This window comes from Drosophila suzukii, chromosome 2R, assembly GCF_043229965.1.
Source record: "Drosophila suzukii chromosome 2R, CBGP_Dsuzu_IsoJpt1.0, whole genome shotgun sequence".
Taxonomy (NCBI): Eukaryota; Metazoa; Arthropoda; class Insecta; order Diptera; family Drosophilidae; genus Drosophila; species Drosophila suzukii.
In genome coordinates, this window is record NC_092081.1 from 21,333,932 (window position 1) to 21,353,627 (window position 19,696).

Here is a 19,696-nt window from a genome sequence, read left to right on the forward strand (position 1 = left end):
ATTTTAAAATGTTTTAATAAATTAATCTGAAGAATATACAAAAAACGATAACTTTATACTGCAATTGATATCGAGCATTCTCCCATCACTAGCACTCGCGCACGTTGTTTTCGTTGTTTATTTCGTGGTATTTTTATTTACAAAAATGCAACGGAAGGAGGTCAATCCCTTCCAGATCCTGGGCCTGCGTCCTTGGTTGGTGAAGCAGCTAACCAAGTTGGGTAATGTCAGGCCAGCCAGTCCGTGAACTCAGTAGTTAAAATCAATCTCTTTTCCAGGCCTCAAAGGAGCAACTCCCATCCAGCAGAACTGCATTCCGGCGATATTGGCTGGTCAGGATTGCATAGGGGCAGCCAAGACGGGTTCGGGCAAGACCTTTGCCTTCGCCCTGCCTATTTTGGAGCGCTTGAGCGAGGAGCCAGTGAGCCACTTTGCCCTGGTGCTGACGCCCACGCACGAGCTGGCCTACCAGATATCCGAGCAGTTCCTGGTGGCCGGTCAGGCGATGGGGGTGCGTGTGTGCGTCGTGTCCGGCGGCACAGACCAGATGATTGAAAGCCAAAAGCTGATGCAGCGTCCGCACATCGTGGTGGCCATGCCCGGACGCTTGGCGGATCACCTTACCGGCTGCGACACGTTCTCCTTCGACAATCTCAAGTATCTGGTTGTCGACGAGGCGGATCGCATGCTGAACGGCGACTTTGACGAGAGCCTGGCCATCATCGAGAGGTGTCTGCCCAAGACCAGGCAGAACCTCTTCTTCTCCGCCACCATGAAGGACTTTATGAAGGAGTCCAGCATATTTCCCATTGCCAGCGAGGTGAGCATGCTAAAAATGAAACTGAGCAGTTATGTTAAATGACTTCGTTTTGCTTTTAGTGCTTTGAATGGTCGCAGGACTCCGATGTGGCCACTGTGGACACTCTGGACCAGCGCTACCTGCTGTGCGCCGACTACGATCGCGACATGGTTTTGATCGAGTCACTGAGAAAGTATCGCGAGGAGAACGAAAACGCCAATGTGATGATCTTCACCAACACAAAAAAGTAAGTGTAAATCTTGGTCTATGTAAAAAAGATATAGGTTTATAACGTACTACTTTTAGGTACTGCCAGCTACTCTCGATGACCCTGAAGAGCATGGATATTGATAACGTTTGCCTACATGGCTTCATGCGACAAAAGGAGCGAGTGGCTGCCCTCAGTCGCTTCAAGTCCAACCAAATACGCACACTGATTGCCACAGACGTGGCGGCCAGAGGTTTGGACATACCCAGTGTCCAGCTGGTCATGAATCACATGCTTCCCCGGACACCTAAAGAGTACATCCACCGTGTGGGCAGGACAGCTAGAGCGGGTCGCAAGGGCATGTCCATCTCCATATTCCGCTTTCCGCGCGATCTGGAGCTCTTGGGCGCCATTGAGGAGGAGATCAACACAAAGCTCACAGAGCATCCCATCGATCGTAAGCATTTGATAGATTAAATGATAACGCCAAGTTCTAATACACGTTAATATACTTTAGAGCGCATGGTGGAGCGGATATTTATGCAAGTGAATGTGACTCGCCGGGAATCAGAAATGCAATTGGACAATAACGATTTCGATGAGCGAGCCCAAAACTACAGGCGCAAAACGTGGATTATGGAGGGCAAGGATCCTGACCAAATGGAAGCGCTGTAAGCTGAGGAAAATCTAATCATTCTTTACATACCGAAACTTATTCGTGTTTCAAACCTAGGTATCGCAAAAAACAGAAGGATAAGCTGAAGGAAATTCGCCGGAAGAGAAAACTGCAGCAGGCAGAGTCGGTTGCAAGCGGGGAGGGCAAGACTCTCCTTCAGGATGAACGGTTTAAATCTGTAGACAGTGCGCGGTTTGAAAAAAAGTGGAAAGGAAAAAGTAAAGCCCCCAATGGAGACACCGAAAAGAAGCCAATAAAAAGGATCACCAAAGGCAAACCGGCTGTCCACAAGGGCAAGCCAAAAAATATTCAAAAGTCCAAACAAAAGCTTAAGCGTGATGTTTAAATATATGTTTATATAATAACAAAATAACTTTTGAGCTTACACTGCTAAGTAGAAGTTGCAAAATGCATACTTAAATAATTTCAAAAATTCAGACATGCTAGGGCTAGATAACCAGGCACTTGGGACGCATCACTGGATTCAGTCTAAGGCGATTGTCAGAAGTGCATCCTCTGGATGGACCTCCAGCAAAGCCTTGGCGCCATCGTTGAAGGGGAACGAAATGCTGCCATCAATAACCAGGTCTGTGTGAGGAAGTAATAAATATTTTAGTATTATATTCCAGCTTCATACTGTCAACTACTTACTGGCATCGATGCAATGCGACTTGACAAACACTGTCTGCACAAAGTCGCGCTCCTTAAAAGTCTTTGGCGAGGGCCACACGCCCACGCAGATTTGCTCCCGAATCGAGTAGCAGAGACGGGGATCATCAGGCGCGAATAGCAACCCCTGGTTGTACCGCTGGGCGATCTCCTCCGCATTCTGGCGCAGCAACTTCACGTCCTCCGAGTTGCCGTTGGGCAGAGAGCGCAACAAGTCGTCCACATCCCGGCTGGTAATGCGATTGATGCTGGTGTGCCAGGATGTTGAGCCCGTGCCCGTGCTGACACACAATCCAGAGCACTTCGTCTTGTTAACCACGTCCTGGTGATCCAGCACCAGCTGCAAGTGGGACACTCGGGCTGAGAGGTGTTCGCCGATGAAGACCTATAGATGGAAACCAGTTGATAATAGCTGATGACAAATAATTCCTGGGGTAAAACACACCTCGTTCAGAGCCAAGTATGGAAGAACGCGTTTCATTTTGGCCTTATACTTGTAAGCCATGTCCTGGTCCAGCATTTCGGGTGCAGTGCTGACCTGCTCCATCTTAACCTCCGTGTGCCGGAAAAGGTCCGTCGACTCGGGGATCTTGCCATTGCTGCCCAGCATTGTAGTCCGTACCCTCGAGCGATGCATCCACTTGAAGTCACCCTGTCAAGGATTGGAAATTGTATTAACTATATAAGAAAGGATGTGGTGATTCCAGGACTTACGCTCTTGATGCGGGAGACAGCATCGGCGGGATTGTCCGAGTAGTGCTTGGGCAGCATAAGACGACCCTCCGAGCGGAGTGGATCCGAATTGAAGCCCACGATCGGCGTCTTCTGCTGGCTGAGGGCAAAGAGCGGGCTGGCGCGTCCGGCGGAAAGCAAGAAGGTACCGTCGCCGCCAACCGGCACGATGACGTCCGCCCAGCTCATGACGTCCTTGCTTAACGAGCTTCTAAATTCAAGTCTGCTCGTTTAGTAAAGTCAACGCACAAGGCGAGGGGCCGCATGGGAGACACGAAGTGTGTGAATGTGGAGATCAATTGTAGCGGGTAGTAGTCACGAATCGAAGATACATATAAAGTATAGTATGTGACGAGGTGACGAGACACACAACACAATACTGGGAGTAGTGATTGGAGGTCTCTAGGTAAGGGAACTGGTACAATCCATTATGTAGATGCAATATTACAAACCAAGAATAGTAATAATACTAGTAGAGTTTAGCGATTTCAAGAACACTTTTATCTATCTATCTCAATATCACACTATATACATTACATATAGTTTAAAACAATAATTCATTCTCATAAGGTATTTCTAAAGTATGAGAAGATATGTACTCAGCACCTCACCCGTTAAAGTACCATTCCGATCACTGATTAGGAGGACAAATTGGGTATGGATGTACGCACCTGCTAGACAACTTCACCTCGCAGCCCACATCCTGGAAACTCTTCACGACGCGGCGCTCGAAGTCCTTGTGCACCTTGTGCAAATAGAGGACCATCTCCACATCGGTTCCTCGGTCTCGCAGCTTTTGCTGCAGCTGATCCGGCGACAGATCCGGGTGACGAAGCTGCTCGAACTCATAGCGGGACAACTTGGTGACCACCAGGGCCCGCTTTAGCTTAAAGTTGTTCGGCGTGAACTTTGCGTACTCTGTAAAAAAGCCGATTGCAAACGGATGGCTTCGTTAGTCCCATCTTGTTGTGTCCTGGGGACAGGAAATTTACTCAACCCCCCTGGTATAATCTTCATGCCACTCATAAGCATCCTATGTACACCCGGAACCCAAAGTCCAACCAGTCGATTTCGACGGGAATCTCCCAGAACAGCTGATGCACTGAACAGTGGGTCTTAAAAGTATTTCCGATTAATTTTGGGTCTTTTTACTTTAGATGATAAAATATATAAACGTTTTTCTTTTGCCAGAGGCATTGTTTTGTAGCTTCCTTCCAAATATACTTTAACAAGTTCGTCACCCACTAAACCATTATAATCCGAAACATATTAATTCAATACAAAAGGTAACGCTGTTTTATTATAATTATTGTTCATTTTCTAGTACTTATACCATTCAAACTTAGAATACATTTGTTTACATGGTTAGATTTCGGACTTTTATTTAAAGAACATTAATTTAAATTCACTAAGACACATGACACTGTTTTCTGAGGCATCTACTAAAGTTCTGCAAGGTTTTTTTTTTTTGTAACAAGTAGAAATACCCATCATAAGGTTAGTTATCCAAAGTTTTTGATTTCTTTTGGATAATATCATAATTTTTACAGGATACTTTTGCTAGTCAGTGTATCCGCGGAAAGTTCATCACGCCAAAGAATTTGGCGAAAAAGTGTTTACTGATAATCTTCGGCTTGGTCAGAGTGAAAAGCGATTATGGCCTGTCAAGGCGGGCCTACGAGCTGGTGATAAGTATTATGTTTATTCCAGCACATGCCTAAAGCTGATAATAAGGCGGCAGTAAAAACACAGATAGCTGATGTGTGTAATATAACTGAAATTGCGCCATTTCAGCTCCAAAACCCCAATGGATCCTTACCTTTGGAAAACTGCTGGAGCAACTGCTTCGATTTCAACATGCTGGGCTCTGGTGAAGACGAACAAGGCACATTTAGAGTACTGATTTAAATTTATTTCGAATTCTTCGGGGAAATCGTTCAGCTGAGTAGTCAGTACCGCTGCAAAAACTACGCTCTACAAATTAACTAGGTGAGAAGAATCAATGGCTCTTTGATATGTTGGCTGGCTTTGTCGGTGTTTTAACAACAAATACAAAATAACTACGTGTTGAGGTTAGTGTTTAGAACTATCCGGAGTTACGATCACTGCTCACTATCGCGCTATCCGTTCCCGCTGATCATTTTCACGTCCACTCTCCGGCTAATTGGCAGATTAACTGATTGATTATTACTCTACTCCTCTGCGGCACATCGCTTATGTATGACAATTCGCCTTCGCTGTAAATTTATCGCCGTTTGTTTCTATTTTCGTCCGCTTTCGCTTCTCACATCTCGCTCGTCCGTGTGTACTGATTCTTGTTGGGCATTGCTGATAAGCGGGCCAGCCTGTTTCTTATCAGCCGAAATATGTATTCTGTATATAAAAAAAAAAGACTCTGTCGGCGACTATTCACTGCCATTCACTGGCCCTTCTCGAAGTCTTCTTCTTGCTCTGTGTCGAGCCAGAATTCACACAGAAAGTTCCCGCCAATCCTACTTTTTTAAATTTGATTATTATGTGGTCGGAACTAAAAGTAATCTTATTATAGGTCTGCTCTCTAAATCTAACTTGCAGTAAGTTGTCTGGTGGTGCTGCTGGTACTGTCCAGCCAGTTCCGGCATAGCATCACTTTGGGCCTCCTCTTTCTCTCGCCCGTTCATCAAGATGTTCTGAAATAAGCAAATAATTATTGTAGTTTTAAAAAAGCTGTTAAAGCGACCGATGCTTTTAGGTAACGTATTTAGTTATATAAACCTAACATAACTAATATAGTAAAAAATTGTATAAGGATATTTTACTACCCGACTTAAAAGTTTAGGATCTCCTAAACAAAATTACCTGGAAAAATTAGAAGGAAGGCCGTTGGGTTTTTTGCGCTGCGCTCCTGAGCAAAAGCAGCACGTTGTGGGCCATTTTACTCAAGTTATCACCGTCTAAATCAACCACGGTGGGGACGACCGTGCTCGGCTCCGGGAATTGGTTAAAGGCATTTGGCGGACGCGAAATGGTTTCACGGCCCAAACGATTCCTGACACGATTATCCGGAATATGGGACACCGAATCGATGAGAGAGGTGATCGAAGTTGAGTTGGCCGAATCATACTGGCCATAGTGGCCCATCAGATCGCTGGCTCCCTGTTGATGATTTTGAAAATTGTTTTGTATATTCATTAGTACGTCAGATGGCTGCTTGTAATGATTAGATTGGCTGCTGAAGGTGTTGTAGGCGGTGCGCAGGCGCTGCTCCTGGCCGTTCTGCTGGCGGCGATGGAAGTTGTTTTGATTGCGTCTCTGGTTGTTGTTGACATTCCAGACGCGAGACTCATCACGAAGGTCAAGACGCGACCTGACGTGGCCACGTGCCTGCTCGTTAGGAACCAGCGGAGCGGATCCCGCTGGCCGGTTGAGATTGTTGCCGTGAATGCGCCACTGAGCGGAGCTCTGTGAGAGTTCCGGGTGGAGCGACTCTTCCTCCGAGTACATCTTGTTGAAGTCGTTCATCTCGAAGTTCATCTGACCTATAGTGTCGCCATCATCTTGGCAGTTGGTCTCCAGTTCGGAGCTTTCGAAATCGTCTTCCTCATCTTCGTCCTCATCATCTTGACCCGCCTCCTTGTACGATCGCAAGCGCCCCGCCTGACGTTTGCTTCTCTTTGGGACCGGATGGCTGGTATACCGGGGTGGTACCTTTGGTTTCGGTACTACGCAATGCTCGTAGTACTCATCTGTGGGATCAGAAATCAAATTAGTTAAATATGGAAAATGGGCATGGATCTACAACTAATACGCACCCAAAGGCAACATCGCTGCGGAAGCATTGAAATCAGTCATTTTGCGTTTTCCCACCCGAATTAAGCCTAAAACACGAAAACAATTCACGCGAAAAGCTTGGTGCCGCGTCGGTTCGGCCAGAAAAACAGTTAGAACCGTCCCGCTCGCAGAGTTTAATTTTCAACTATCGAATAGCTATAGTCGATGTCAAGCAGAGCTGTTTACCAACACTGCCAGTCCTTTCATTTTTTTACTTGCCGTCAACATTTATATACGTAAAAAGTAAAAAATCGTCTCCTTCCTTTAAAAGGCTCAATTTGAAATAAGAAAACATCTTTGTCACAAGCTGGTTATAGTTTTAAACTTAAAGATAGCTTAAAATATAGAGCTAGAAATAAATGAACGGCACATGTTTCTGTGAACTAAATTTATTTAGAAAATCTGCCAAACACTTGATCGAAATTGATTGATTTAGCAATTTAACAGATTAGGGAACACCCTAAATATTATCCCCGCGTAAATTAATATTCATTCACTTTTAAAATATATCGATATATATTCTTTGATAAAACGATTTATTGATATTTTTATTTTTCTCGTTCCTAGCTGGAAACGCAGCCAACTTCACTCACTTTACTTTTTTGGAAACGTGGAACAGAACGAACCGCTTCGCTCTGAGAAACTTATAAAGATGTAAGTAATTCAGCAAGTTAATTAAGCCAAGATTGCAGCGAATATAACTGCGAATGGAGTTCGATTAGCTTGTTTGCAGAACTCAATGTTGCAAGATTAATTTAAGAAATACAAGGAAATGCACTTTACCGGTTGCAACTCAAATTGCAGTCACGTGGTCTAGAATCCTTTGTAATCTCAACAAATTTCAAAGTAAATCTAAATCATATCTAACGATGCATTTGCTTATATTGCAGGTGAACCAACAATTATGAGGTGCTGCGTACAATCGCTGGCAGATGTGACTTGGTAAGTTAAAAGATCTAAAATTTAAAACAACTTTTATGCGAACACGAGTCGCTGGTGTAAAGAAATTCAACTTTAGCTAGTGCTTTTTACTTGTTCGCAGATAAAATGTACTTTGCCCAAGCATAACCCAAATTTATCATACCCGAATTTGCGGTGCATATTTTTTTCGTAAAGCCGACATTTTCATTCTCTAAAAATAAATTATATGTACAAAGTAGTCGGTATTCTACTAAGTCAAATTATCCTATTTACAGAAACAAAATGGAGTTGAAATTCAACACGTGCTTCCGGGCCAATGATTTTGATCTTTAATGGTAAGCATCCTTCTAAATCCTATGCTAAACTTTCGTCATTCTATGATGATTTATTATTCTATTTTCTGACATCTCTTATGAACCGTTGTGATTCAAATCAGTTATAACTAATTCTGAAGTTATCCAACAAAAAGAAGTAATTTTATATTTATAAGCCATAACTTATGTCAACTTTTTCATTATTTGCAGATCGGTTTTCCAGAGCTTTGGTCAATTATGATAGCTGAAATGGAGGGTTCTTGGTCCACTTATTGAAATGGTAATTTATCTTCCAGTTTATAATATTAAAGTCAATTTCAAATCATTAAAAAAAAAACATTCAAAAAAATTTTCTGATGAATGAAACTTACACCATCTTTCGACTGAAAAAAGTAATGATGCTATACAAGTTTTCACTGAATTTTAATCTCCTCATAAACGTTTTTTTCAAAATGGTTCTAGTTTTTAAAAACCTATTTTTCTCTATTTGCAGTCTGGATATATGCTGGACATCCTATGACAAACTTGGAAAAACAAATTAAAAGGTAATTTATATAAAATGAAATAAATCCCTTTGCAGTTTAAATTCTCGTCTAAAAATATTAAACCTGAAATCACTAATTAAGTAGTTATAAAAATGAGTTCTGATGAACGAAACTTACACCATCTTTCGACTGAAAAATGTATTGATGCTATACAAGTTTTAACTGATATCGTATTTTAATTATTAATTTTATTTTTGTAAAATAGTTCGTATTGGCTTTCCTAATTAATCAATATATTCCTTTTGCAGATGAGAGAAAGACGAACTGGATTTCCTTACTCGATGCCCAACTGAAGACCAATCTACTAGAAAGGTAATTTTAAATAATTTTTTAAAACAAATTATTCAATGATGCTTTATAATTTTCTGACATCTCTAATGAACCGTTGTGATTCAAACTTTTTAATTTAATTAACTGATGATTTTCAAACTAATATAAACTTACATTTCCTTTTGCTTCAACTAAAATATTTCTCCTTTTGTTTTTACAGGTTTTCCAAATCGGAAGATTCTTCATATGCCTGATTTACTCAATTAAAAACCTACCATGGTTAGTATTGTAAACATTTTTCTTAAATCAATATGAAGATTTCAATGATGATCACTTAAACCATTCACAGACACCATATAAAGGTTAGGCGCTGACAAACTCCTCCAATATTTTTTTGGAGATAGGGAGTCATGTCTGGCTGGTTATGGGCCCTGGTTAAAAACTTGGCACTGAGCTTCATAACGTATTTCTTTGAATTTATAATTGATCTGGGCAAAGTAACTAATCTTGGTTTTCTATCTTTTCAGATTTGGCTCCTTGGCAGAAGAACAAACCAAAACTTGTTAAACCACACATTGAATAAAAATCTCAATTTGAAATGTTAAAAATCGTTTTTTACTAAATTTGCACGCTCCCGAAGGGCTAGTTCCTGGTCCTGCTTGGCAATCATGCGCTCGCCCTTGGACTTTTTGCCTATGCCCAGTTTGGGCAATCCTCTGTTCAGACCCTCGAGGAGAACGCATGCCTTGCAGGGCTGCTGCGAGGAAACGAATCCACACCGCGTGCAAATGCCGCGCACTGGTTTCTTCACGGTATCCTTAAATCTCAGCTGTTCGCCGGAGTAGATAATATCCATGATGACCGAGGGTCGCACCTTTTCCAGATCCTTGAGGAAGGCCCTGGCATGTCCGCGATACGCATTGGGGGCAAACACGCACTCGGTGGAGAAGTAGACGAGCTTCTTGTAGTGGGCATACATCACGATTTCCTTCTCGTAGCTATACTTCAGGGGCTTCACGCGGGGAATGGAATCCTCGCCGCCCCCGGTCCGTATGTCCGTGCAGCGCCGCAGGCGAGCAGTATCGCCACGGAGCACGTTCATCAGCACTGTCTCCGCAATGTCATCGGCATTGTGGCCCGTGGCTATGCTGTCCACGCCCAGCAGCTTGGCCCCTCGGTCCAGGGCCTGTCGTCGAAAGACCCCGCAAAAGGTGCAGTTGTTGGAACGTCCGATCTGGCCCACAATGCGGTCCATGGTCCAGCCGTAGAGCTCCTCGTAGGACAGAATCTTTAGCGGCATCTGGTAGTCATCGCGGTTCTGCTTGACCGTCTCCAAGCTGTCGTCCCGATAGCCAGTAATGCCCTCGTCTATGGAAAGGAGCACCAGTTCCAGGCCATAGTCGTGGCGTTCGTTTAGCAGTTTCAAGCTGGAAACGATGGCAGGGATTAGAATAGCTAGATGGGAGTGAAATCTTAAACTTACACATGAGCCAGGACCGTGGAGTCCTTGCCTCCACTGGCCGCCACGGCCACCTTCTCGCCACGCCGGAACAAGTTGCTGGAGGAGATTGTGTGATGAATCTCCGCCTCGAAGGCAGCAAAGAAGCACTCCTTGCACAGGGCATCGCCGGTTTTGGGGCGCTTTGGGAAATCGATTGATTAATGGTATTTATTGCGGGTTATTGGTCTGCAGACTTACCTTTAAGGTAGCGCGATTCCCGCACTGGGACTTGCAGTTTATGGGCATTTTATATTAAAGTTTCACAATTTATTGTAAGCCAAACCATCTGTTGCGGCCCTCCAGCATTGACCAGCACTGGCTCTGCAATAACAAATCAAGTTACCCAGAACTGGCTGGCACAGGAACTATTTATCGATATCATAAAAATAAGTAAACATAATTATTTACAATGAGCGCCGGAAAAGAGACAAAAGCCTTGATAAAGGACATTCGGGAGACAATCAAGCTAGGCAAACATGCGGAGGCCATACCCAAGTGCCAGGTGCCGTCAACGTTGCCGGATATCCCAATTGCGCATTATCCTAATGACATTCATTGCAGCGCCTGTTGAAGTCGGAGCCCAAGAATGCTATGGGCTACTTGTTGCTCGGAGCAGCCTACCAGAATCTGGACAAGGCGGAGGCGGCCAAGAACCTGAGGCACTGCATCGAGTTCACGGAGGGACCGGCCACCGCCGCCCTCCTCGGACTGGCCAACTGTGCGCCCAGCAACGAGCTGCCGGAGATCTACGATCAGCTGGCGGATCTGCAACCGTAAGGAAAATGGTGGTATCTTAACAGTCCTATTTAACGAAGTAATCTTAAATGTATATATTTTAAGACCACATATTAGGTTCCATATAAGAAGCATAGGAACCACAGTTTTATTTCGTTTATCATAATCCAATTACCCAAAGTAAAGGATCCTTAAGAGATCATAAGGTTATTTAGAGTAGATATTCTTCTGGGGTTGATAAATTTCGCTATAATCGATTGATAATAACAATCCTAACTTTCTATACATGTATAATCCATAACTTAGGAAAGTGGGGTTTAACTAAGTCGGGTGGTAAAGCTTATATATTTGTAATTTCTATAAAAGTTGCTCTTAATGTAATTTTGATATCGATCGGGATATTGTAGCTTTGATGTACTTTAGTAACTTTAAGCCAACCTTTAATTGTATACACCTGATCTTAACTCTTGACTTTTAGAGAACAAGCCTTGGACTATTGGGACAAACTTTTTAACTTGGCCTCGGATTCTAAGGCGGCTCCTGCTTGCTTTGCAGTACTGAAAAAGAGAGTTAAGAACCTAGAGGATAAGAATTATGCCAAAATTCAGGAATACCTGGGACGCATTTGGTTCGCAAACGATTTCGAAGTTAGCCCAGAGGATACTCAACTTGTAAGTAACCCTAGCATAAGCCAATGAATAACGTCTAATTCCACTTACCCCTAGTACAAAAAAACAATGGAAGCTCTGCTTGAGACCTCAGATCCAAATGCCAAGAGTGTCGTCTACAAACGCTACCTGAAGTGGCTCTACAAGGAAAAGGACTTCGTGTTTTGTGTGCGGCACGCCTGCAACATGACCGAATCGCATCCCAGGGATGTGTATGGCTACGAGTGGATATGCAAGACCTACTGCGAAAACCACGATCAACCTGACAAAAGTCTCTGGCAAAAGGAGCTAAGGCATCTCATTCAGGTGTACGCTGAGCAGCTGCTGGAACTCAACCCAAACTCCAACTTGGCCCTGTTGATCAAGGCACTGGATCTTTATGCTGAAGGTCAGTTTGTCGCAGCCAGGCAGTTGGCACTGCAGGCGCAGCAAAGTCATCCCGCGTACAAAGTTACGCTAGAGCTGTTGGCTCGAATCCACACAGAGCTAGGAGCGTATAAACTGGCCCTTCAGCTGTGGCAGCAGATAGATCAGGAAAGCGAAGCCTACGCTCTGTGTTTATCCCACGAAAAAGATCCTTCCAAACTAAGAGAAGCAGTCAAGATTTTGCAAACGTTGAAAAACTCGGAAGGCAGTACTAAGGCTTTGGCTCGGTGAGCTATCAAAAAGATATAATCATGTTGTTTTTAAAACAAATTTGTTATTTCACAGCTGCTACTTCAAGCTGGGTGAACTGCAGCAGCTGAAAGAGTTGCCCTTAGATGATCTCTCCAAGGCAGAATTTCTCTTGTAAGTAACGCCACAAGTTTAATGAAAGCTCAAACCCATCCTTGTGTTTATAACTACCAGATCGCCAGCTGAGGGTCTTCAAAAAATTGGTAACCAAGAGTCATTTGAGGCTCATCTGCTTAGTGGCAAGCTGCACATGGCATTAAATAACTACTCCGACGCCCTGAACAGTATATTGAAGGCCACGCGACTGCGTCCTCACTTTGCCGAGTGCTTTGACTACCTGGGCAGGCTATATCCGCTGGCCACTGGGGATTTGGCGCGTGCTCGCAAGTGCTTCGAGAAGTGTATCAGTCTCAATGGACTGGCTGAGGATGCTGTGGATGCCCTGAGCTTTATCTACCAGGAATTGGGCGAGGAGGAGTTGAACGAGACGCTGCTGCTTAACACTTTGCGGCACCTGGGCAGCGACGAGTCAGTCCGCCTGCAGTACAAGCTGGGACTGCATTTCCAGCAAGTGAAGAAGTGGGACAATGTAAGTGACATATGATTTATGGAATGTCCTCTTAAAAACTCTTTTTAACAGGCAATCCAATGCTTTCGCATTGCCATTAAACACGACTCACGCTGCATGGTCTACTGGGAGTCATTGGGCGATGCTTATGCGGCCCGTGGTTCCTACAACTCGGCAATTCGGGTCTTCCAGAAGATCCTTGAACTGTCCCCGGATAATAGCTACGCCCTGCTTCAGATAGCCTCCATTAAAACGGTGCGAAGATCCAAAGTCCAACTTACAACTTAATAGAAAGAATGTTTACCATACTTAATAGACGATTCGAATGTACACCGAAGCTATTGAGGATTACGATGTGCTGTTGAAGCTAAATCCCAGTTACCTGCCTGGGCTTCGAGGAGCCGCTGAGGCGCATATTGGCATGGCGAATAGTCTGAGGAACCAGAATCTGTATGGCAGGTGCAAGGAGTATTTCCAGTTAGCTGTGGGACACCTTCAGAGGTAAGAAGGACATCTTATATCCTAGTATTTAGTTTTCAAACTGTTTTCCTTTCTAGCGCCTTCCTTCAACCGGAGGCTCAGGGCATGGTTTGGCTGTGGCGCCTCTCGGCCAGTGTGTTCGTCCAAACGGCCCAGCTGCCGCCCTCGTTGGCCAACCTGGATGTGGCCGGTAGTCTGGCCAAGCGGGATGAACCCATTGCGTATCTGTCGCGCAAGGATCTTTTGCAGCTTGCCCAGCGTTTCTATCTGTGCGCTTTGAAGCTGAAGCAGAATACCTACCTGTGGTACGAGTTGTCGCTGGCCAGCTACTACAGTGCCATCTACATTCCCGAGGAGGCCAAAAGCCACCTTGAGACGGCGGCCAGGGTGTGCAAGATGGCCATCAAGGAGCGAGGCAATCGGTGGCAGAACTGGAATCTGCTCGGGGTGATCAACATGCAGTCAGAGTACGAGAACTTGCCGTTGGCTCAGCACTGCTTAATTCAGGCTGTGGAGCTGGAAAGAAAGTGTTTCACGGCCTGGACCAATCTCGGGGTGCTCTATATCAAATTAAACGAAGTCCGGCTGGCCAATGAGGCCTTCACGCGAGCCCAACAATCGAGTCCTGTGTACGCCAACGCTTGGATAGGTCAGGCCATGGTGGCGGAGACAATTGGTGATCGAGAGGAAGCCTTCGACCTGTTCCGTCACTGTCAGCAGTTTGATTACCATCCCGAGGCGGCGCTGGGATTCACGCATTGGGTTTGCGAAATGCTGTCCGATCCGGGCTCTCGAAACAAGCCACACATTCGGCATGCCATTGATCACATGTACGCGGATGTCTATGCTCTTGATGCTATTAACTGGTGAGTATTAATGTGCATCTCTAGGTACATATATTCATCCTATAATATAAAACTATCTTAAACATCTACAATACTTTTTAGGTACGTACAAAATGAGGAGACCGATGCTAGCATCGCATCGCTGTCGTTTCAGGGATTCCTATACGCCCGGAAAAAGCTCTATCGTCAAGCGGTGGAAGCCTTTACCCGAGCCTGTAAGCTGTGCGAGCCCGGAGCGGATCGAGACAAGCTCTACACCAATCTGGGGTACCTGTACCTGAAGCTAGACCAGCCAGAGCAGGCGGCCAACGCCCTAAACACGGTGGCGCATGCCTCGTTCAAGCCTATAATAGGCCTGGCTCAGGCATATTACCGATCCGGTCAGCTGCAGGAATCATATTCGATCTACAACTCAGTCCTGAGCAACGTTGTTGGCCATGACGATGACAAAGCGGCTACCATCTTAGTGGCAATGGCCTCCATGATCTATGCCTACCAGGGCGAAGCGGACACCAAAACGCTACTCTATCAGTGGTTGGTAGCTGAATACTGGTTTTGTTAATAACAATTTGTTAATGATATACTTTTCAAAAGCGTCCTGCTGAAAGAGGTTCCCATTCAGGCCTTGTACTCGGCCTTTGCCTTGGGCATAATTCATAAGGATAATGAGCTTAGCCGAACCATAATGACGGAGCTGAGTGCGTACGCTTTCAAGGAGGAGTATTGTGCGGAAGTATCCTACCTAACGTCGTACTACATCCTCATAAATGTGTGTTGGAAGTGTTTATTGCGTTGGTTTTAAATTAACGATGCATTGATTGTTTTAGGAGGGTGTCCACAAGGCGTTGTGCTTTTTACAGACGCGAGTTCGAATGTTTCCCCACTCCGCCGGTCTTCGGAAGGTCTTGCTCAAGTTCCTTCTTGACTATTTCCATGAGGACCAAACCTACCAACTGGCCACAGCAAATATGGCTCTTATAGCTCTTACCCTGGGCCACACCAATCTGCAGAACGGGTAAGATTCTAGGGTTGCCCAAAAAATATTTATTATTTAAACTGATTTTGTTTTTAGTATCTTGGCCAGCGAGGAGGCGCAGACGACCATCTATGCCAGCCAGGCGGTGAGTCCAGTGGACAGGACCTGCTCCCTGAAGCTGGTGCAGCGCGCCATACGGCTGAATCCAACTGACCAGCAGGCGAGGCAATTACTTGCCGCCATTACTGCTCATTAATAATACTACCTAATAAAATAAATTTAAACCAGCCATTTTTTGCCGCCAAATACGTTAGTGTTGGAAAACACCAGGCAGCAATGTGACCGCACTGCGGGGCAGGCTTTAGTCAACGGTCACACGGCGTCGGGGGTGAAACCAAGCCAAGTCCACGAAAAACGGAATAAAAAGCGTAAAATGTGTGTGAAATAGTGAAAATGCAGGTGCAATAGCCAAGCAAGAGACCCTTAGTGACAATGTGCCACAAAAACAGCCGCTGATAGACCTCCAAATAGCCGCGAGGGGCAGCCACTGCGCCCTGCATACCTGTGTATGAAAAACCTGCTGCCGCGGCCGTAATTACAGTTAGACACTAAAATAGCTGCACGGTCAGGTTGCGAGGTGTTCTGGGGCACGCAGCTTGGAGCGGAGAAGGGGACTTGGGATCGGATCGGCATCCGGCTGTAGCCCACGCACTCCATCCCAATTGCAATGGAAAACGAATCCGTCAAGTCGGAACACAGTGGACGCTCCAGACGCTCGCGAAATCACAACAACAACGGCGGAGGGGGAGGAGGCGGAGGAGGAAGTGGTGGTGGCGGAGGAGGCAGCGTAAACAACGGCTACCACAGGGAGCGGGATCGCTCCAGGCACTCGCATCGCAGCACGCACTCCTCAAAATCGGGCAAGGGATTCCAGCGGGGCGACATGGCACCATACCAGACCAGCGTTAACATGACAGGTGAGTTCATTGGCTAAACTAGTCAATAGATGGCAATAAAACCACATTTCCCCCCACCAGGTGACGGCAGCCACGATGGTCAGGAGGTCATCGAGGTCCAGATCCTTCCACAGGACGAGAACTGGGGCGAGAACACCACCGCAGTCACGGGCAACACCTCCGAGCAGAGCATCTCCATGGAGGATATCAACAACATGTGGCACCGCGAGAACGACAAGGGCTTTGGCTTCGCCTGCCGCCGCTACGTGGAGTCCAGCTTCTACTTTCTGCTGGGATGCGGCACCTTTTTCTCCCCGGTGGCCATGGTGGTGATGCCCTACGTGGGCTTCTTCCCCTCGGCCTTCGACCATCCGGAGCTGACGCAGACGGTGCGCACCCAGCTGCTGGCCTGCAGCGAACAGTGCAAGGGCCAACTGGTCTCGCTGGCCGCCCGCCTCCTGCTCCTGGCCATCGGTCTATGGGCGGTCTTCATGCGACGCACTTCGGCCAGCATGCCAAGGATTTTTCTATACCGAGCATTGGTGCTCCTGCTTGTGACCATCTGCACCTTCGCCTACTGGCTCTTCTACATCGTGCAGGTCACGAACGGGGCCAAGATCGTGGTGGAGACGGGCGGCGACGCAGTGGACTACAAATCGCTGGTGGGCTATGCCACCAACTTTGTGGACACTCTGCTGTTCATCCACTATGTGGCCGTTGTGCTGCTGGAACTGCGTCACCAGCAGCCCTGCTACTACATCAAGATCATCCGCTCCCCGGACGGCGTTTCGCGCTCCTACATGCTCGGCCAGCTGAGCATACAGCGAGCGGCCGTGTGGGTGCTGCAGCACTACTATGTGGACTTTCCCATATTTAACCCCTACCTGGAGCGTATACCCATCTCGGTCTCCAAGTCGCAGCGCAACAAGATATCGAACAGCTTCAAGTACTATGAAGTGGACGGGGTGAGCAACTCGCAGCAGCAAAGCCAGAGCAGGGCAGTCCTAGCGGCCAATGCCCGGAGGCGTGACTCCTCGCACAACGAGCGATTCTACGAGGAACACGAGTACGAGCGTCGTGTTAAGAAACGGCGTGCCCGTCTCATCACCGCCGCCGAGGAGGCCTTCACCCACATCAAGCGAATTCATAACGAACCAGCTCCGGCACTCCCGCTCGATCCCTCGGAGGCTGCCTCAGCGGTCTTTCCCTCGATGGCCAGGGCTCTGCAGAAGTACCTGCGGGTAACGCGCCAACAGCCACGGCACACCTTCGAGAGTATCCTGAAGCACCTGGCCCACTGTCTGAAGCACGATTTGTCGCCGCGCGCCTTTCTGGAACCGTATTTGACCGAGTCGCCAGTGATGCAGAGCGAGAAGGAGCGCCGCTGGGTGCAATCGTGGTCTCTGATCTGCGACGAGATCGTCTCCCGGCCAATCGGCAACGAGTGCACGTTCCAGCTGATTCAGAACGATGTCTCGCTCATGGTCACCGTTCACAAGCTGCCGCACTTCAACTTGGCCGAGGAGGTCGTGGATCCCAAGAGCAACAAGTTTGTGCTGAAGTTGAACTCCGAAACATCCGTATGACACCACCACAATGCCCCGCCGATCATCACGCCCACGCACAGCAACCAGACGCAATCGTCCTATCTGCATGTGTTTGTCTGATAATCCCAACTTTCTTATATTCCCATTCCTTTTTAATCAATAGTTTTTTTTCAGCCCCATCGAGCGTTCAAATGAGTAATTTGATTTTAGGGGACTTTTAAAAAGTAATTTATTTTTATTAGCCAGAAGCATCATCATAATCAATCAAATTAAGCAATCAAAATTAATAACTAATGAAAATGCTCCTAAAAGCACTAGCAGACCGAAAAGTCAATCAAGTCCTTGAAAAACAAAAACATCTTGGAAGGTCGAAATCAAACGAACAAAAATTCAAAACAGGCCCTGTACTTATTTGTTCATATAACTAAAGATTTAGATAAGAAGACGAAGTACTTATCCGCCATGAACTTGAACTTATGACCCGAATATCAACAGCCAATGCTCAAAGCCCAGTGTATCATCCTAAACCGACTCGAACATATCACTCGACCCTTTGATAAGCAAACATGACTTACAAGTTCCCAAAGTATTAATTATAAGAATGATGGTTCGGCTACCAGAACCGCGATCATAAGATATCAACTCTTCAATGCAGCTCTTTTATACACGTTTTTTATTTTAGGAAATATGTTTAGTATAAAGTTGAGCTTACTCGTCCCGGAATATTTAATATTATACACAATATTTGTGACGTTTAAGCCCCATCGCTAGCCTTAAGACGGTGTGGAGTCAGCCAAGGCGAACCCATGGAATTTTAGCTAGGACTCGGACTTGCGCCAAAAGTGGAGCAAGCCACTCTTGGCGCGACTCGATAGGATTTTACATACGCACATTTTAAGCCGAAACCGAAAGGTCCTAACTCATCTGCCACAAAGTTGAGAAACGACAAAACTATAACTCGAATGCAACTGATGACAAATACATACTTTAAGCGAAGACTGCCTGAATATGCATTTTATACACACAAATTGCCAACAGCCACTAGCAGGTGTATATACTCACCTGCGGATAGCAACCACATATATACAGAAACTCGTGTATTTTTAGAAACAAAATTATAGTGATAAGGGCCCGAATTCGTATTCGAACATATGTACGTTCCAGTGAACCCAATCTAAACATATATAGTATATAATATATATACCTATTTACAAACTACTTAGAGAACTTTTGCTTGAGGTTTGTTTTATTTTCGTTTTCTAGCTAAATGCCTTCTCTCGAAGCACTCCTTTATATTGCAATTCTCTAGCAACTACTTAAAGCAATTGGAAAAGGAAAACCAACCCCTAAGCATACATACCATTTATATATTAACTCTCAAACTGTAACTGTTGTAACTATAATTAGCTTGTGAAACCACATGCCGTAAAATAAATCGAACCCACTTTTTTAACAGCTTTAAATTAATTGTTTTTCTGTCGATGACGCAAATTATGCAAGGACGCAAGTACTTAACTTGCTCATCACATACAATCTAACCTTGGCTTGGTACAAACAAATACTGTAAACTTCCCCACAAACTATCTGCCACACAACACCAAATAACAAAATCACATCACCTTTCGTCAAAAAACACAATATATACGTTTGTCCCCCCATATGAGCTAAAGGCCTTAATCGCTAGTACTGTTTTTGTTAGTCAGCTTTATATAAATATGTAAATTAATTCATTCATTCAGGTTCTATCAAAAACATAGCCTGATATTGCCTTATCACCTCTAGATTGATAACCAGTTCCTTT

The 19,696-nt window shown here is 45.5% G+C and overlaps 6 protein-coding genes, 1 long non-coding RNA gene and 4 other non-coding genes across 13 annotated transcripts; 8 read left to right on the forward strand and 3 right to left on the reverse strand.

The window, feature by feature from the left end:
• The first annotated feature begins 72 nt into the window (after window positions 1–72).
• On the forward strand, window positions 73–2,056 carry Dbp45A (putative ATP-dependent RNA helicase Dbp45A). The gene is made up of 6 exons (XM_017074553.4): window positions 73–221; window positions 279–820; window positions 880–1,046; window positions 1,106–1,464; window positions 1,525–1,678; window positions 1,741–2,056. The coding sequence occupies exons 1-6, from the start codon at window positions 146–148 to the stop codon at window positions 2,027–2,029; spliced, it is 1,587 nt and encodes a 528-aa protein (XP_016930042.2). The 5' UTR covers window positions 73–145; the 3' UTR covers window positions 2,030–2,056.
• On the reverse strand, window positions 2,020–5,083 carry Nadk2 (NAD kinase 2, mitochondrial). Of its 2 annotated transcripts, none has more exons than XM_017074555.4 (6): window positions 4,904–5,083; window positions 3,756–4,002; window positions 3,067–3,307; window positions 2,798–3,004; window positions 2,335–2,737; window positions 2,020–2,271 (listed from the first exon to the last, which is right to left on the reverse strand). In XM_017074555.4, exons 1-6 carry the CDS (start codon window positions 4,941–4,943, stop codon window positions 2,168–2,170), a joined length of 1,242 nt encoding a protein of 413 aa, XP_016930044.2. In that variant the 5' UTR covers window positions 4,944–5,083; the 3' UTR covers window positions 2,020–2,167. The 2 variants fall into 2 exon arrangements, with proteins under 2 accessions (XP_016930044.2, XP_036669146.2); XM_036813251.3 differs by lacking the exon at window positions 4,904–5,083 and adding an exon at window positions 4,077–4,131.
• Boot (Bootlegger) lies at window positions 4,975–7,035 on the reverse strand. The gene is made up of 3 exons (XM_017074557.4): window positions 6,876–7,035; window positions 5,923–6,809; window positions 4,975–5,753 (listed from the first exon to the last, which is right to left on the reverse strand). The coding sequence occupies exons 1-2, from the start codon at window positions 6,913–6,915 to the stop codon at window positions 5,932–5,934; spliced, it is 918 nt and encodes a 305-aa protein (XP_016930046.2). The 5' UTR covers window positions 6,916–7,035; the 3' UTR covers window positions 4,975–5,753; window positions 5,923–5,931.
• Window positions 7,036–7,428: 393 nt separating this feature from the next.
• On the forward strand, window positions 7,429–9,552 carry LOC108010028 (uncharacterized). 2 transcript variants are annotated; one of them, XR_001767472.4, is made up of 8 exons: window positions 7,429–7,548; window positions 7,785–7,836; window positions 8,091–8,150; window positions 8,340–8,409; window positions 8,623–8,674; window positions 8,923–8,986; window positions 9,165–9,223; window positions 9,472–9,552. It is a non-coding gene; the product is annotated as an uncharacterized lncRNA (long non-coding RNA). The 2 variants fall into 2 exon arrangements; XR_010653460.2 differs by lacking the exon at window positions 7,429–7,548 and adding an exon at window positions 7,573–7,719.
• Window positions 8,187–8,271, forward strand: LOC118877013 (small nucleolar RNA Me28S-Gm3255). Its single transcript, XR_005013950.2, has one exon. It is a non-coding gene; the product is annotated as a small nucleolar RNA Me28S-Gm3255 (small nucleolar RNA).
• On the forward strand, window positions 8,478–8,557 carry LOC118877022 (small nucleolar RNA Me28S-Am982). The gene has a single exon (XR_005013959.2). It is a non-coding gene; the product is annotated as a small nucleolar RNA Me28S-Am982 (small nucleolar RNA).
• Window positions 8,769–8,848, forward strand: LOC118877023 (small nucleolar RNA Me28S-Am982). Its single transcript, XR_005013960.1, has one exon. It is a non-coding gene; the product is annotated as a small nucleolar RNA Me28S-Am982 (small nucleolar RNA).
• LOC118877012 (small nucleolar RNA Me28S-Gm3255) lies at window positions 9,017–9,096 on the forward strand. The gene has a single exon (XR_005013949.2). It is a non-coding gene; the product is annotated as a small nucleolar RNA Me28S-Gm3255 (small nucleolar RNA).
• On the reverse strand, window positions 9,537–10,801 carry Ctu1 (Cytosolic thiouridylase subunit 1). The gene is made up of 3 exons (XM_017074827.4): window positions 10,644–10,801; window positions 10,428–10,585; window positions 9,537–10,371 (listed from the first exon to the last, which is right to left on the reverse strand). Exons 1-3 carry the CDS (start codon window positions 10,689–10,691, stop codon window positions 9,546–9,548), a joined length of 1,032 nt encoding a protein of 343 aa, XP_016930316.1. The 5' UTR covers window positions 10,692–10,801; the 3' UTR covers window positions 9,537–9,545.
• Window positions 10,802–10,805: 4 nt separating this feature from the next.
• Window positions 10,806–15,681, forward strand: LOC108010026 (tetratricopeptide repeat protein 37). Its single transcript, XM_017074826.4, has 13 exons — window positions 10,806–10,947; window positions 11,007–11,218; window positions 11,659–11,851; window positions 11,906–12,501; window positions 12,560–12,637; window positions 12,698–13,112; window positions 13,164–13,346; window positions 13,408–13,592; window positions 13,649–14,437; window positions 14,519–14,950; window positions 15,011–15,185; window positions 15,244–15,431; window positions 15,489–15,681. The coding sequence occupies exons 1-13, from the start codon at window positions 10,855–10,857 to the stop codon at window positions 15,646–15,648; spliced, it is 3,699 nt and encodes a 1,232-aa protein (XP_016930315.2). The 5' UTR covers window positions 10,806–10,854; the 3' UTR covers window positions 15,649–15,681.
• A 75-nt stretch (window positions 15,682–15,756) lies between these two features.
• On the forward strand, window positions 15,757–19,358 carry Vang (Strabismus domain-containing protein Vang). The gene is made up of 2 exons (XM_017075024.4): window positions 15,757–16,369; window positions 16,430–19,358. The coding sequence occupies exons 1-2, from the start codon at window positions 16,120–16,122 to the stop codon at window positions 17,932–17,934; spliced, it is 1,755 nt and encodes a 584-aa protein (XP_016930513.1). The 5' UTR covers window positions 15,757–16,119; the 3' UTR covers window positions 17,935–19,358.
• Window positions 19,359–19,696: the final 338 nt, after the last annotated feature.

Bases quoted from the DNA above. Each gene is read 5' to 3' on its own strand.
- Dbp45A (XM_017074553.4), top strand. From the start codon at position 146: ATGCAACGGAAGGAGGTCAATCCCTTCCAGATCCTGGGCCTGCGTCCT. The intron at 821-879 runs GTGAGCATGCTA...TTTTGCTTTTAG, and splicing joins TATTTCCCATTGCCAGCGAG to TGCTTTGAATGGTCGCAGGA. The intron at 1,465-1,524 runs GTAAGCATTTGA...AATATACTTTAG, and splicing joins CACAGAGCATCCCATCGATC to AGCGCATGGTGGAGCGGATA.
- Nadk2 (XM_017074555.4), bottom strand. From the start codon at position 4,943: ATGTTGAAATCGAAGCAGTTGCTCCAGCAGTTTTCCAAAG. The intron at 4,003-4,903 runs GTAAGGATCCAT...GCTTTTTTACAG, and splicing joins GCTCCAGCAGTTTTCCAAAG to AGTACGCAAAGTTCACGCCG. The intron at 2,738-2,797 runs GTGTGTTTTACC...TTCCATCTATAG, and splicing joins CATACTTGGCTCTGAACGAG to GTCTTCATCGGCGAACACCT.
- Boot (XM_017074557.4), bottom strand. From the start codon at position 6,915: ATGACTGATTTCAATGCTTCCGCAGCGATGTTGCCTTTGG. The intron at 6,810-6,875 runs GTGCGTATTAGT...CTGATCCCACAG, and splicing joins CGCAGCGATGTTGCCTTTGG to ATGAGTACTACGAGCATTGC.
- Ctu1 (XM_017074827.4), bottom strand. From the start codon at position 10,691: ATGCCCATAAACTGCAAGTCCCAGTGCGGGAATCGCGCTACCTTAAAG. The intron at 10,586-10,643 runs GTAAGTCTGCAG...GATTTCCCAAAG, and splicing joins GGAATCGCGCTACCTTAAAG to CGCCCCAAAACCGGCGATGC. The intron at 10,372-10,427 runs GTAAGTTTAAGA...CATCGTTTCCAG, and splicing joins TCCACGGTCCTGGCTCATGT to CTTGAAACTGCTAAACGAAC.
- LOC108010026 (XM_017074826.4), top strand. From the start codon at position 10,855: ATGAGCGCCGGAAAAGAGACAAAAGCCTTGATAAAGGACATTCGGGAG. The intron at 12,638-12,697 runs GTAAGTAACGCC...TATAACTACCAG, and splicing joins TCCAAGGCAGAATTTCTCTT to ATCGCCAGCTGAGGGTCTTC. The intron at 13,113-13,163 runs GTAAGTGACATA...TCTTTTTAACAG, and splicing joins AAGTGAAGAAGTGGGACAAT to GCAATCCAATGCTTTCGCAT.
- Vang (XM_017075024.4), top strand. From the start codon at position 16,120: ATGGAAAACGAATCCGTCAAGTCGGAACACAGTGGACGCTCCAGACGC. The intron at 16,370-16,429 runs GTGAGTTCATTG...TCCCCCCACCAG, and splicing joins GACCAGCGTTAACATGACAG to GTGACGGCAGCCACGATGGT.